This window comes from Macaca nemestrina, chromosome 19, assembly GCF_043159975.1.
Source record: "Macaca nemestrina isolate mMacNem1 chromosome 19, mMacNem.hap1, whole genome shotgun sequence".
Classification (NCBI taxonomy): Eukaryota; Metazoa; Chordata; class Mammalia; order Primates; family Cercopithecidae; genus Macaca; species Macaca nemestrina.
In genome coordinates, this window is record NC_092143.1 from 41875256 (window position 1) to 41889916 (window position 14661).

At 42.4% G+C, this 14661-nt stretch overlaps 1 protein-coding gene across 4 annotated transcripts in view; it reads left to right on the plus strand.

Moving 5' to 3' along the window:
* The window catches only part of LOC105489400 (myosin VB), a 389540-nt gene that overhangs the window by 324184 nt on the left and 50695 nt on the right, over positions 1 to 14661 (plus strand). For all 4 annotated transcript variants that reach the window (XM_011754158.3, XM_011754162.3, XM_011754161.3 and 1 more), the window contains 3 exons: positions 10933 to 11017; positions 12297 to 12445; positions 13514 to 13633. In XM_011754158.3, the coding sequence (XP_011752460.2) occupies positions 10933 to 11017; positions 12297 to 12445; positions 13514 to 13633 (354 nt within the window). The remainder of the gene's footprint in view (positions 1 to 10932; positions 11018 to 12296; positions 12446 to 13513; positions 13634 to 14661) is intronic.

Genomic DNA, 14661 nt, shown 5'->3' on the forward strand with positions numbered 1-14661 from the left:
CATTTACTTGTGGGGTGAGGAGTTCTGCTGGATATAAAAACATAAGACCAGCAGCTCTCAACCTCTACAGCCTCAGAATTACCTGGACGACTTTTGAAAACACGCTTGTCAGAGCCTCCTTGTAACTCGTGGAAGCCCATCCACAGATAAATGGATGAGACAAACTGAGTCTGCTTGAATTGAGGGGAAAGAAAGATTGAAAAACTTTGAAAATTGAAGGAATTCTAGAGTGTTAAGAGTGTTGGTTGGGTACCAGTGGCTCATACCTGTAAACCCAGCCACTTTTAGGAGGCCAAGGTGGGCAGATCTCTTGAGCCCAAGAGTTCAAGACCAGCCTGGCCAACATGGCAAAACCCCATCTCTACTAAAAATACAAAAATTAGCTGGGCATGTTGGCATGCACCTGTAGTCCTAGCTACTCAGGAGGCTGAGGTGGGAGGATCACCCGAGCCTGGGGAGGTCAAGGCTGCAGTGATCCGAGATCTCACCACAGCACTCCAGCTTGGGTAACAGGGTGACACCTTGTCTCAAAAAAAAGGGTGTTAACAAAGTGCTTGAAGCTTTTGCAAGCAAGCCCTCAGTAGTATTGTATTGTGTATCCTACTTTTCTTTGTGGGGCCTTAAAGGACAAACCTAATGTAAGGCCACTACACACCCATTAGCAGCTCCCCAGAGTGGCTGAGGCACCTTTAAGTGAGAGTCACTGCCTTCTGACTTCCTGGGGGTGGGGAGAGCCAGTGACCTCAATCCTGAGCTCCAGCATGTTGCCATTTTTTCCCGCCCCTTTCTACATGGTGCTAAGGATGGGGAAGCTGCTCCCTTAACTCACCTCTTGGTGCCTTGAGCTTAATTTAAAGCCAGGAGAGGAAGGAAAGATGGCATTTAAGCACTGTAACCAGTACATAATAAATGTACTGGTTACATAAAGTACATAATAAATGTGAAGTGCTTGAACCATGCTGAAACCATTCCCCCCTCACCCTGGTCCATGGAAAAATTGTCTTCCATCAAACTGATCTCTGGTGCCAAAATGTTTGGGGACTGCTGATATATCAGATAGGTGATTTGAAAATATTTTTTCCCATTCTGTGGGTTGCCCTTTCACTTTCTTGATGGTTTGAAGCATAAAAACTTTAAATTTTAATGAAGTTCAACTTATTTTTAATTTGGTTGCTTGTGCTTTTGGCATTGTATTTAAGAAAACGCTGCCTAATCCAAAGGTCACAAAGATTTGTTACTATGTTTTCTTCTGAGAGTTTTATAGTTTTAGCCCTTACGCTTAAGTCTTTAATGCATTTTGAGTTAATTTTTATATATTACGAGGTAGTGGTCCAGCTTCATTTTTTTCCATGTAGATATCCATTTGTTTCAGCACCTTTGATTGAGACTATTCTTTTCCTCATTGAATTGTTTTGGCACCCTTGTCAAAAATCAATTGACTGTCAATGTGAAAGTCAATTCTGTTTCACTGATCAGCATGTCTATCTTTATGCCAGTATCACACTGTCTTTATTACTTTATCTTCTAGTAAGTTTTAAAATTTAGAAGTGTGATTATTCCAACTTTTTTCATTTTCTTCAAGATCCTTTGGGTATTCTGGATCCCTAGATACATATGAATTTAAGGACCAGCTCATGAATTTCTGCAAAGAAGCCATGCAGCATCTTTGTGAGGATTACATTGAATCTGTAGATGAATTTGAGGAGTATTGCCATCTTAAAAAGTGTTTTGATCCATTATCTCAAGATGTCTTTCCATCTATTAAGATCTTTAATTTCTTTCAATAATGTTTTTTTCATTTTATACTTGTTAAATTTATTCCTAAATATTCCATTATAGTGGAATAGTTTTCTTAATTTATTTTTGATTGTTCATTGCAAATATATAGAAATACAATTGAGTTTTGTATATTGAAGTTGGACCCTGCAACCTGAACTCATTTATTTTAATAGTTTTTAAGTGAATTTCTTAGTATTTTCTATATACAAGATTGTGTCATCTGCAGAGAGAGGTAGTTTTACTTCTTCTTTTTCATTCTGGATGCTTTTTGTCTTTCTTGCCTATTGCCCTGGCTAGAACCTTCAATACAATGCTGAATAGAAGTGGCAAGAGCAGACACCCTTGACTTCCTGATCTTAGGGGAAACACATTCAGTCTTTCACCATAAAGTGTGGTATTAGCTGTGGGATTTTTATCAGGTTGAGGATGTTCACTTCTATTTATACTTTGAATGTTTTTATCATAACCATTTGCTAGTATTTAGTTGAGGATTTTTGAATCTATGTTCATAAGAGATACTGGGCTGTCGTTTTGGTTTTTTGTGATGTCTTTGGTTTTGGTTCAGAGTAACACTGGCTTCATAGAATGGAATTGGGAAGTGTTCCTTCTAATTTCTGGAATAATTTGTAAAGAGTAGATACTGTTTAAATTTTTGGTAAGTGCTGGAATGGTTTTAAAGTGTGTATTTCCATTTCATGCCCAGTAAGAGTAATGTGGAACCATCGACATACATTAATCAACTGCTCTATGTAATGACTTCTGCCTGGTACTTCACATGCGTCATCTCACTAAATGATGAAAAACTCTGTGAAGTGGGTTTCCTCTTCTTTTTTTTTTGAAATGAAGTCTTGATCTGTTGCCAGGCTGGAGTGCTGTGGCACAATCTTGGCTCACTGCAACCTCCGACTCCCTGGTTCAAGTGATTCTCCTGCCTCAGCCTCCCAAGTAGCTGGGATTACAGGCATGCACCACTACGCTCAGCTAATTTTTGTATTTTTAGTAGAGATGGGGTTTCAGCATGTTGGCCAGGATCCTCTCGATCTCCTGACCTCGTGATCTGCCCACCTCGGCCTCCCAAAGCGCTGGGATTGCAGGCGTGAGCCACTGTACCCAGCTGGGTTTACATTTTATAGAGGGGGAAACAGCTGTATAGAGCCCAGGATCTGTGCGGCCGTGAAATTTGTTGTCTTTGCCATATACCACACTTAGGATGTGATCATGAGAGATCATTCTGTGGGGAATGGTGATAGATTAGCCAGCCATAGGGGAAGGGAGATCTCAGGTCTGGAAGCCTGAATTTTGAGGGGGCACTGGCACGTGTTCCTCATTCTCTCCCTGCCTGTTTTTTGCAATGCTCAACTATGCCCTTATCCATGTCACAAAGGCAGGGATGTGATTTTAGTAGGGAAAATTACTTGACTGCAGGATGAATCTCTGGGGGATCCAAGCACAAAGGTGAATCAATTGCAGTTTAGCCCCCATGTTATAAAAAACCCTTTCCCATCCTCCTGTATACCAACTAATGATTTCAAATTCTCTTAGAACACAGCTGAACTGTTGCTTTTTAAAAACCCATACAAATAGTTGCTCTAATAATAAATAGCAAAAACATTTTTAAAAAACTTTCTTCACACACATTTGTTGTTTGTTTTTATTGTACTTTAAGTTCTAGGGTACATGTGCACAACATGCAGGTTTTTTCCATACATATACATGTGCCATGTTGGTGTGCTGCACCCATTAACTCCACATTTACATTAGGTATATCTCCTAATGCTATCCTTCTCCCCTCCCCACAACCCACAACAGGCCCCAGTGTGTGATGTTCCCCTTCCTGTGTCCAAGTGTTCTCATTGTTCAGTTCCCACCTATGAGTGAGAACATGCAGTGTTTGGTTTTCTGTTCTTGCGACAGTTTGCTGAGAATGATGGTTTCCAGCTTCATCCATGTCCCTACAAAGGACACGAACTCATCCTTTTTTATGGCTGCATAGTATTCCATGGTGTATATGTGCCACATTTTCTTAATCCAGTCTATCATTGATGGACATTTGGGTTGGTTCCAAGTCTTTGCTGTTGCAAATAGTGCCACAATAAACATACGTGTGCATGTGTCTTGATAGCAGCATGATTTGTAATCCTTCGGGTATATACCCAGTAATGGGATGGCTGGGTCAAATGGTATTTCTAGTTCTAGATCCCTGAGGAATTGCCACACTATCTTCCACAATGGTTGAACTAGTTTACAGTCCCACCAACAGTGTAAAAGTGTTCCTATTTCTCCACATCCTCTCCAACACCTGTTGTTTCCTGACTTTTTAATGATTGCCATTCTAACTGGTGTGAGATGGTATCTTACTGTGGTTTTGATTTGCATGTCTCTGATGGCCAGTGATGATGAGCATTTTTTTCATGTGTCTGCTGGCTGCATAAATGTCTTCTTTTGAGAATGTCTGTACATGTCCTTCACCTACTTTTAATGGGGTTGGTTTTTTTTTTTTTTTTTTTCTTGTAAATTTGTTTGGGTTCTTTGTAGATTCTGGATGTTAGCCCTTTGTGAGATGAGTAGATTGCAAAAATTTTCTCCCATTCTGTAGGTTGCCTGTTCAGTCTGATGGTAGTTTCTTTTGCTGTGCAGAGGCTCTTTAGTTTAAATAGATCCCATTTGTCAATTTTGGCTTTTTTGCCATTGCTTTTGGTGTTTTAGTCATGAAGTCCTTGCCCATGCCTATGCCCTGAATGGTATCGTCTAGGTTTTCTTCTAGAGTTTTTATGGTTTTAGGTCTAACATTTAAGTCTCTAATCCATCTTGAATTAATTTTTGTATAAGGTGTAAGGAAGGGATCCAGTTTCAACTTTCTAGATATGGCTAGCCAGTTTTCCCAGCACCATTTATGAAATAGGGAATCCTTTCCCCATTTCTTGTTTTTGTCATGTTTGTCAAAGATCAGATGGTTGTAGATGTGTGGTATTATTTCTGAGGGCTCTATTCTGTTCCATTGGTCTATATAGGTTTTGGTACCAGTACCATGCTGTTTTGGTTACTGTAGCTTTGTAGTATAGTTTGAAGTCAGGTAGCATGATGCCTCCAGCTTTGTTCTTTTGGCTTAGGATTGTCTTGGCAATGCAGACTCTTTTTTGATTCCATATGAACTTTAAAGTACTTTTTTCCAATTCTGTGAAGAAAGTCATTGGTAGCTAATGGGGATGGCAGTGAATCTATAAATTACCTTGGGCAGTACGGCCATTTTCATGATATTGATTCTTCCTGTCCATGAGTATGGAATGTTCTTCTATTTGTTTGTGTCCTCTTTTAGTTCGTTGAGCAGTGGTTTATAGTTCTCCTTGAAGAGGTCCTTCACATCCCTTGTAAGTTGGATTCCTAGGTATTTTATTCTCTTTGAAGCTATTGTGAATGGGAGTTCACTCACGATTTGGCTCTCTGTTTGTCTGTTATTGGTGTATAAGAATTCTTGTGATTTTTGCACATTAATTTTGTATCCTGAGACTTTGCTGAAGTTGCTTATCAGCTTAAGGAGATTTTGGGCTGAGACGATGGGGTTTTCTAAATATACAATCATGTCATCTGCAAACAGGGACAATTTGACTTCCTTTATTCCTAATTGAATACCCTTTATTTCTTTCTCTTGCCTAATTGCCCTGGCCAGAACTTCCAACACTATGTTGAATAGGAGTGGTGAGAGAGGGCATCCCTGTCTTGTGCCAGTTTTCAAAGAGAATGCTTCCAGTTTTTGCCCATTCAGGATGATACTGGCTGTGGGTTTGTCATACATAGCTCTTATTATTTTGAGATACGTTCCATCAGTACCTAATTTATTGAGAGTTTTAGCATGAAGGGCTGTTGAATTTTGTCAAAGGCCTTTTCTGCATCTATTGAGATAATCATGTGGTTTTTGTCTTTGGTTATGTTTATATGCTGGAATACGTTTATTGATTTGCATATGTTGAACCAGCCTTGCATCCCAGGTATGAAGCCCACTTGATCATGGTGGATAAGCTTTTTGATGTGCTGCTGGATTCGGTTTGCCAGTATTTTATTGAGGATTTTTGCATCATTGTTCATCAGGGATATTGGTCTAAAATTCTCTTTTTTGTGTATGTGTCTCTGCCAGGCTTTGGTATCAGGATGATGCTGGCCTCATAAAATGAGTTAGGGAGGATTCCCTCTTTTTCTATTGATTGGAATAGTTTCAGAAGGAATGGTACCAGCTCCTCCTTGTACCTTTGGTAGAATTCAGCTGTGAATTCATCTGGTCCTGGACTTTATTTGCTTGGTAGGCTATTCATTATTGCCTCAATTTCAGAGCCTGCTATTGGTCTATTCAGGGATTCAACTTCTTCCTGGTTTAGTTTTGGGAGTGTGTATGTGTCCAGGAATTTATCCATTTCTTCTAGATTCTAGTTTATTTGCATAGAGGTGTTTATAGTATTCTCTGATGGTAGTTTGTATTTCTGTGGGGTCGGTGGTGTTATCCCCTTTATCGTTTTTTATTGTGTCTGTTTGATTCTTCTCTCCTTCCTTCTTTATTAGTCTTTCTAGTGATCTATCAATTTTGTTCCTCTTTTCAGAAAACCAACTCTTGGAGTCATTGATTTTTTTAAGGGTTTTTTGTGTCTCTATCTCCTTCAGTTCTACTCTGATTTTAGTTATTTCTTGCCTTCTGCTAGCTTTTGAATGTGTTTGCTCTTGCTTCTCTAGTTTCTTTTAATTGTGATGTTAGGGTGTCAATTTTAGATCTTTCCTGCTTTCTCTTGTGGGCATTTAGTGCTATAAATTTCCCTCTACACACTGCTTTAAATGTGTCCCAGAGACTCTGGTATGTTGTGTCTTTGTTCTCATTGGTTTCAAAGAACATCTTTATTTCTGCCTTCATTTCGTTATGTACCCAGGAGTCATTCAGGAGCAGATTGTTCAGTTTCCATGTAGTTGAATGGTTTTAATTGAGTTTCTTAATCCTGAGTTCTAGTTTGATTGCACTGTGGTCTGAGAGACAGTTTGTTAAAATTTCTGTTCTTGTACATTTGCTGAGGAGTGCTTTACTTCCAACTATGTGGTCAATTTTGGAATAAGTGTGATGTGGTGCTGAGAAGAATGTATATTCTGTTGATTTGGGGTGGAGAGTTCTGTAGATGTCTATTAGGTCTGCTTGGTGCAGAGCTGAGTTCAGTTCTTGGATATCCTTGTTAACTTTCTGTCTCATTGATCTGTCTAGTGTTGACAGTGGGGTGTTAAAGTCTCCCATTATTATTGTGTGGGAGTCTAAGTCTCTTTGTAGGTCTCTAAGGACTTGCTTTATGAATCTGGGTGCTCCTTTATTGGGTGTGTATATATTTAGGATCGTTAGCTCTTCTTGTTGAATTGATCCCTTTACTATTATTTAGTGGCCTTCTTTGTCTCTTTTGATCTTTGTTGGTTTAAAGTCTGTTTTATCAGAGACTAGGATTGCGACCCCTGCCTTTTCTTGTTTTCCATTTGCTTGATAGATCTTCCACTATACTTTATTTTGAGCCTATGTGTGTGTCTGCACCTGAGATGGGTCTGCTGAATACAGCACACTGATGGGTCTTGACTCTTTATCCAGTTTGCCAGTCCGTGTCTTTTAATTGGAGCATTTAGCCCATTTACATTTAAGGTTAATATTGTTATGTGTGAACTTGATCCTGTCGTTATGATGTTAGCTGGTTATTTTGCTCGTTAATTGATTCAATTTCTTCCTGGCATCAATGGTCTTTACAATTTGGCATGTTTTTGCAATGGCTGGTACCGGTTGTTCCTTTCCATGTTTAGTGCTTCCTTCAGGATCTCTTGTAGGGCAGGCCTGGTGGTGACAAAATCTCTCAGCATTTGCTTGTCTGTAAAGGATTTTATTTCTCCTTTACTTATGAAACTTAGTTCGGCTGGATATGAAATTCTGGGTTGCAAATTCTTTTCTTTAAGAATGTTGAGTATTGGCCCCCACTCTCTTCTGGCTTGTAGAGTTTCTGCCGAGAGATCGGCTATTCGTCTGATGGACTTCCCTTTGTGGGTAACCCGACCTTTCTCTCTGGCTGCCCTTAACATTTTTTCCTTCATTTCAACTTTGGTGAATCTGACAATTATGTGTCTTGGAGTTGCTCTTCTCAAGGAGTATCTTTGTGGCGTTCTCTGTATTTCCTGAATTTGAATGTTGTCCTGCCTTGCTAGGTTGGGGAAGTTCTCCTGGATAACATCCTGCAGAGTGTTTTCCAACTTGGTTCCATTCTCCCCATCATTTTCAGGTATACCAATCAGACATAGATTTGGTCTTTTCACATAGTCCCATATTTCTTGGAGGCTTTGTTCATTTCTTTTTGCTCTTTTTTCTCTGAACTTCTCTTCTCGCTTCATTTCATTCATTTGATCTTGAATCACTGATACCCTTTCTTCCAGTTGATCGAATCGGCTACTGAAGCTTGTGCATTTGTCACGTAGTTCTTGTGCCATGTTTTTCAACTCCATCAGGTCATTTAAGGACTTCTCTACACTGCTTATTCTAGTTAGCCATTTGTGTGATCTTTTTTCAAGGTTTTTAGTTTCTTTGCAATGGGTTTGAACTTCCTCCTTTAGCTTGGAGGAGTTTGATCATCTGAAGCCTTGTTCTCTCAATTCGTCAAAGTCATTCTCCATCAGCTTTGTTCCATTGCTGGTGAGGAGCTGTGTTCCTTTGGAGGAGAAGAGGCACCCTGATTTTTAGAATTTTCAGCTTTTCTGCTCTGTTTTTTCCTCATCTTTGTGGTTTTATCTACCTTTGGTCTTTTATGATGGTGACATACAGATGTGGCTTTTGTGTGGATGTCCTTTCTGTTTATTAGTTTTCCTTCTAGCAGTCAGGACCCTCAGCTGCAGGTCTGTTGGAGTTTGTTGGAGGTCCACTCTAGACCGTTTGCCTGGGTATCAGTGGCGGAGGCTGCAGAACAGCGAATATTGCTGAACAGCAATTGCTGCTGCCTGATCATTCCTTTGGAAGCTTTGTCTCAGAGGGGTACCCAGCCGTGTGAGGTGTCAGTCTGCCCCTACTGGGGGGTGCCTCCCAGTTAGGCTACTCGGGGGTCAGGGACCTGCTTGAGGAGGCAGTCTGTCCGTTCTCAGCTCTCAAACTCCGTGCTGGGAGAACCACTACTCTCTTCAAAGCTGTCAGACAGGGACATTTAAACCTGCAGAGGTTTCTGCTGCCTTTTGTTCAGCTATGCCCTGCCCCAAGAGGTGGGGTCTACAGAGGCAGGCAGGCCTCCTTGAGCTGTGGTGGGCTCTACCCAGTTCGAGCTTCCCAGCCACTTTGTTTATCTACTCAAGCCTCAGCAATGGTGGGCGCCCCTCCGCCAGCCTTGCTGCCACCTTGCAGTTCAATCTCAGACTGCTGTGCTAGCAATGAGGGAGGCTCCGTGGGTGTGGGACCCTCTGAGCCAGGTGCAGGATATAATCTCCTGGTGTGCCAGTTGCTAAAACCATTGGAAAAGAGCAGTATTAGGGTGGGAGTGACCCGATTTTCTAGGCGCCATCTGTCACTGCTTCCCTTGGCTAGGAAAGGGAATTCCCTGACCTCTTGCTCTTGCTGGGTGAGGTGATGCCTTGCCCTGCTTTGGCTCACGCTCGGTGAGCTGCATCCACTGTCCTGCCCCCACTGTCCGACAAGCCCCAGTGAGATGAACCCGGTACCTCAGTTGGAAATGCAGAAATCGCCTGTCTTCTGCATCGCTCAGCTGGGACCTGTAGACTAGAGCTGTTCCTATTCAGCCATCTTGGATCTGCCCCCCACTTTTTTTTTTTTTCAGACAGAGTCTCACTGTCTCCCAGGCTGGAGTGCAGTGGCACGATCTCGGCTCACTGCAACCTCTGCCTCTCGGGTTCACGCCATTCTCCTGCCTCAGCCTCCCGAGTAGCTGGGACTATAGGTGCCTACCACCACACCCAACTAATTTTTTGTATTTTTAGTAGAGATGGGGTTTCACTGTGTTAGCCAGGATGGTCTCAATCTCCTGATCTCGTGATCCACCCACCTCGGCCTCCCGAAGTGCTGGGGTTGCAGGCATGAGCCACCACGCCTGGCCTCTTCACAGTTTTAATTCTTACTCCTCTTTGAGTAGACTACAATTTTTCTTTAATTCGTATTTTTTCTTTTATACCTTTTTTTTCTGGTAATAATCACCTTATTTTGGTTTTGTCAACATCATCAGAAGTCCAACACTAGATTAGACAGTTGAATGTCAATAGCAAGTCATCTCTTTTCCATAATTTGAACTTTGCTGGGCCATTAAGACAGGTAAAGCAAGTGGGATGAAGACCAGAGATAATTTGTTCATTGTGAGCTTTTGGCCGTCCTAAGACCAGATTGAGAGCTCAAAAATTTAGCAAGAAAGGCAAACAAATACAAAAACATGAAAGCTGACGTGGAACCAGTCCCTGTTGGACTTAACAAAAGGGGATGAACGCGGGAATAAAGACAAAGGCAAAAGAGTATATTTGGAAGAAGGGGTCCGGGGGCTCCTTGCTTCCAGTAAACAAGGGCCTGAGCTTTTAGCTCCCTTCATATTTATTGAGTAAAAGAGATAGGGAGAAGGGGGTGATTGTCAGTCAGCAGCTTGACTCAGTGCAGACTTGCATAACTGCATTCTCTGAACAGTAGTCTTCAGATGTTCTAGTAGATAACCTCAAGGAGCACGGTGCCAGGGAGTGATTGCACTCAGCAAACCTTCTGGTGGCAGGTGTAGATGTGTTTGCCCACATCCTGCATTCATGATACACAGTTTGCTGTTTGATCATATAGCCTCAGTGGATTGCTGACTTGGTCACGATCCACAGGCCTTCAGCTCTCTTCAGAAAGCCTGTTATCTTTGTAAGTTCCTCAACAAGGCATGTGAGCTTGGGATAGAATTTTCATGATGTTTTGTTGGACATTAGATGACCATAAATAGTGCTGAGCTCATCTGTCTTGTTTTAATGGGATTTTTCTTTTAGTACACATTTTTCCTTGAAAACAAAAGAAGCTTTACCCAAATCAATTTTCTTAAACAAAAAGAGCATTTACACATATCCAGTTAAAACTCAAATCCCACAAGAGAAGCCTCTCCTCTTCCCAGCATCATGAGACATTTTTCCCCTGTTGCTCTCTTCCAGCGAGTCACAGACCTGGAGCAAGAAAATGCTCTCTTGAAAGATGAGAAAGAACAGCTCAACAACCAAATCCTGTGCCAGGCTAAAGGTAAGTACCAAAGCACTTGAGTTTTCTTTGGGGTTTTAATCTCTTTTCCTCACTGACTTCCCCCAAAGACTCCTAGCAAGCATGCAGTTAGACTGGAGGCTACAGTGGGGAAAGGATCTTAATAGAGGAAGATGAAGAAAGAATAATGACCTTTAAGATCCTGCTATAACATTTGGCTTCAAGAGTCTAAAGAGGTGAGACATGTGTAATGGGCAACATAGTACATGAGACTTGGAGTCAGGGAGGCCCGCACTCGAAGCATGATTCTGCCATGTGCCTCAGTGCGGCCTTGAACAGGCCTTCAGTTTGCTCATCTGCTACGCGGACATAAAGGTCCAGACATCAGGGGGCTCATGGAAGGAATGAGGAAGAGGCAGCCGGTGAAGTGCTTAGGAGGGTACGTGACTCGCAGTGAGCGCTCGGGAGCTGTCCTCATCGCTGGGTTTCACATTTGTCTTTCGTGTCCATCCACACATCATGGTTTCTTCTACCCCCTGGGTCATCTGTTAATGTTCACTGAAGAAAGCGTCTTGAATCAGATCCCAGGTCAGCCCCTCTCAAGTGCCCACCAGCTCCTGGGCTGCCATCAGTCCCCATGTGCCACTCGGCTGTGGAGGAGCAGGGGGAGTCCACAGACCCCAGTTTCTGCCCCAACTCACCGTGATTTAGAGCAAATCCGCTTCTCCCATCCTCAGGTTCCTCATGCACAAGAGGATGGAACCACATGACCACACAGTCCCACCCAATATCACATCTTTTTGAAAACATGAACTGTTTTTAAACGTCCTTTTAAAACACTTCTGTCCGTTAATGTGAATGATAAGTTTTGGCAGGGGAGTGCCCTTTCCTTCTCTATTTGCCTTCCCTCCTTTCACCCCAGTCTCCTTTGATCTCCCTGCACTCCCAAGAACTGAAAGATCAGGACTAGGAAAGCAGTGTGAATAAGCCGCCGTTCTTGCAGGAATGCTGCCAGCATTTGCTGTGACAGTTGGCAGAGGAGAGGCTGGGGCATCAACTGAGGGAATTCTCAGCTACGCTGCCAACTTTGGTCTCCCCATTCCCTGAGAGCAGAGTCTTTGTCTCCCTCTCTGAAGACTAAGCCAGAGTAAGGAGACTCACCTTTGCTCTGCAGTAGGTGAGGAGCCTAATAGATTCATCAGGAGCCTCTGATGAGCTCGTCATGGGCAGCCTCTTAACAAGAGATTAATCAGAAAGCTTGAGTCAATACATGTGAGGGAATCCATCCAGAAAAACTGCAGCTTAGCATGTTGCTTTCCAGATGAATTTGCCCAGAACTCTGTGAAGGAAAATCTCCTCATGAAGAAAGAACTGGAGGAGGAGCGATCCCGGTACCAGAACCTTGTGAAGGAATATTCACAGTTGGAGCAGAGATACGACAACCTTCGGGATGAGATGACCATCATAAAGGCAAGGGGGCTGCCTCTGCTGTGCCATGGCACGGGTCCCGGCTCCTGTCCAGCTTCTGACCCCATGATCTCAGGCACTGCTTTCTGATGCGTGATGCTCAATCTATGTGTTGTATGTGCAGCGCTTGCCATTACTGCAGAGAGGCAAAAGTAGCTGGCCTGGGTGATTCATTCCTACTGACAGACAGCTCCTTTTCCAACTTTGGGGTCATGAAGATCTCACTTATGAGTTTAAGGAACATTCCACCCAAGTGTGTTATCTTTCCTGGTTCCTATTATGGGAAGATTTCCTGTGTTGAGACAGTAATGGGGTGTGGGAGTTCTCAGCTTCATTAGTGTGTGTGTGGCAGAGAGACCCACAGGGCCTAATTGTGTCTCCTAATCTGATGAGATATAGTATACATAGAGATAATTTTATGATATTTTAGGATCTGTCATTCTTTTTTAACCCATGTAAACATTTTCTCCAGAAATGAGTATTCAAACAAGATGGAGTAAGTTAATTGCATAGAAGCCAGGAAGAAAAGCTGAATAGGAACATCCATAGAAGTCTAAAATTGTCCTACCAAGCTCAGTTTTCACACTGACAGCCAAATCAGATGCAGGAAAAAAAAAACCATTTTTAAATGAACAGTATAAATGGTAAACTATTTTTAATATGCTACTATTTTCATAAACAAAATTTGGGAAGTGCAGGTTGAAGGGAGGGGCCATTCTGGCCAGGTGTGGAACATTCTTTTCAAGGGAGAAGTGGGTAATGTGACTGCCTTTATGCATTTCACAAGCAAGACTGGGAGTGAAAGGTTTTTCCAGGACTTCTCAGAGAAATTGACCCAAGTGTTAGGAATTTGCATTTCATTAAGAGACGAAAAGTGGATGACTACAGTAAGAACTGTAGGTGACATGTTTCATAGGACTAGCTCTATTTAGCCATCATTCCAAGAAGCAATGATACCTATTCTTGTCTACAAATTAGGCAGAAGAATAACTCTAGGGCCTGCCACCATGAGAAGTAAGTTCTCAAGAACATTAGTTCCTAATGAGCTGTCACATTTTTCTTCTTGAACAGCAAACTCCAGGTCATAGGCGGAACCCATCAAACCAAAGTAGCTTAGAATCTGACTCCAATTACCCTTCCATCTCCACATCTGACATCGGAGACACTGAGGATGCCCTCCAGCAGGTGGAGGTGAGTGATGCAGGCTCTTGGGTACTGCCCTTCGCCAGAGGGAGTGTGTGTTTTTTCTGTGTGGAACTGTCCAAGAGAGATTTACTCTTCTGCTGGTGGCGACCAGAGTGCCCAGGGGCTAATTCTCAAGAGAGGATCACTTGGACTGCAGTGGATTTAGAGACAGTTCTCTGGAGTTAACACGTACTGTGCAAAGCAATACATTATTGTTTACCTTACACCCTATCCAGAAAGGAAAGAGGAAGATAGATATCTGATTCCTCTTGAAAAACCAAGAAACTGATGCAGAGAGGTGAAATAGGTGGTTTAAGAAGGAACAGCTAAGTCCTTAAAATAGATACAACTTATCCCCACTTAATATCATAGTGCATATAGCAATATCAATAAATACACAAGAAAATTGCCCCTTCACTTAGAAGCTGGATAAAACTCAGAACAACAAAAAATATTTGGAATGAACGTATGCTGGGTGACCATATCTTTGTTGGTAATAGCCTCTGAGAGTCAGTCACTAAATGGACCACACAGCGGACTGTCCGGTCTGTGTGTACTTTTGTCAAAGGTACAAAAGATACAATTTTTCCTCTGGCATTTGAAAAGAAGATCACAGGCACATGCGCGCGCCACACACACAACCTTATAAAGCATGTGGAAATAACATGGAGGAGAGACAGAATAAAAACAAATGGGTTTGGAGCAGGTCTTTGTGCAGGATCTGCTGGTCGTTGCTAGGGAAACAGTGGTGACCGAGCCAGAGAAGTCCCTGCCCTCATCTGACAGACAGCTAGACAACGAGCCGTTAGGGAAGAAACATGTGATATGATTGCAGGTCCTGCTAAGTGCTATAAAGAAAAATAAGAGACCATGAGCAATAGAGAATGCTGGAGCAGGGGGTGGAGGGAGAGAAGGAGGTTCTATGTGAAGGCCTCCTATCTGTTGTGCAGTTCTGCATGGCTTGCCGCCTGCTGGACACACTTAGTAAGCCTTGCCTAAGTGCTGGCTTGAGACGCTTGGCTTTGCATTGCAGT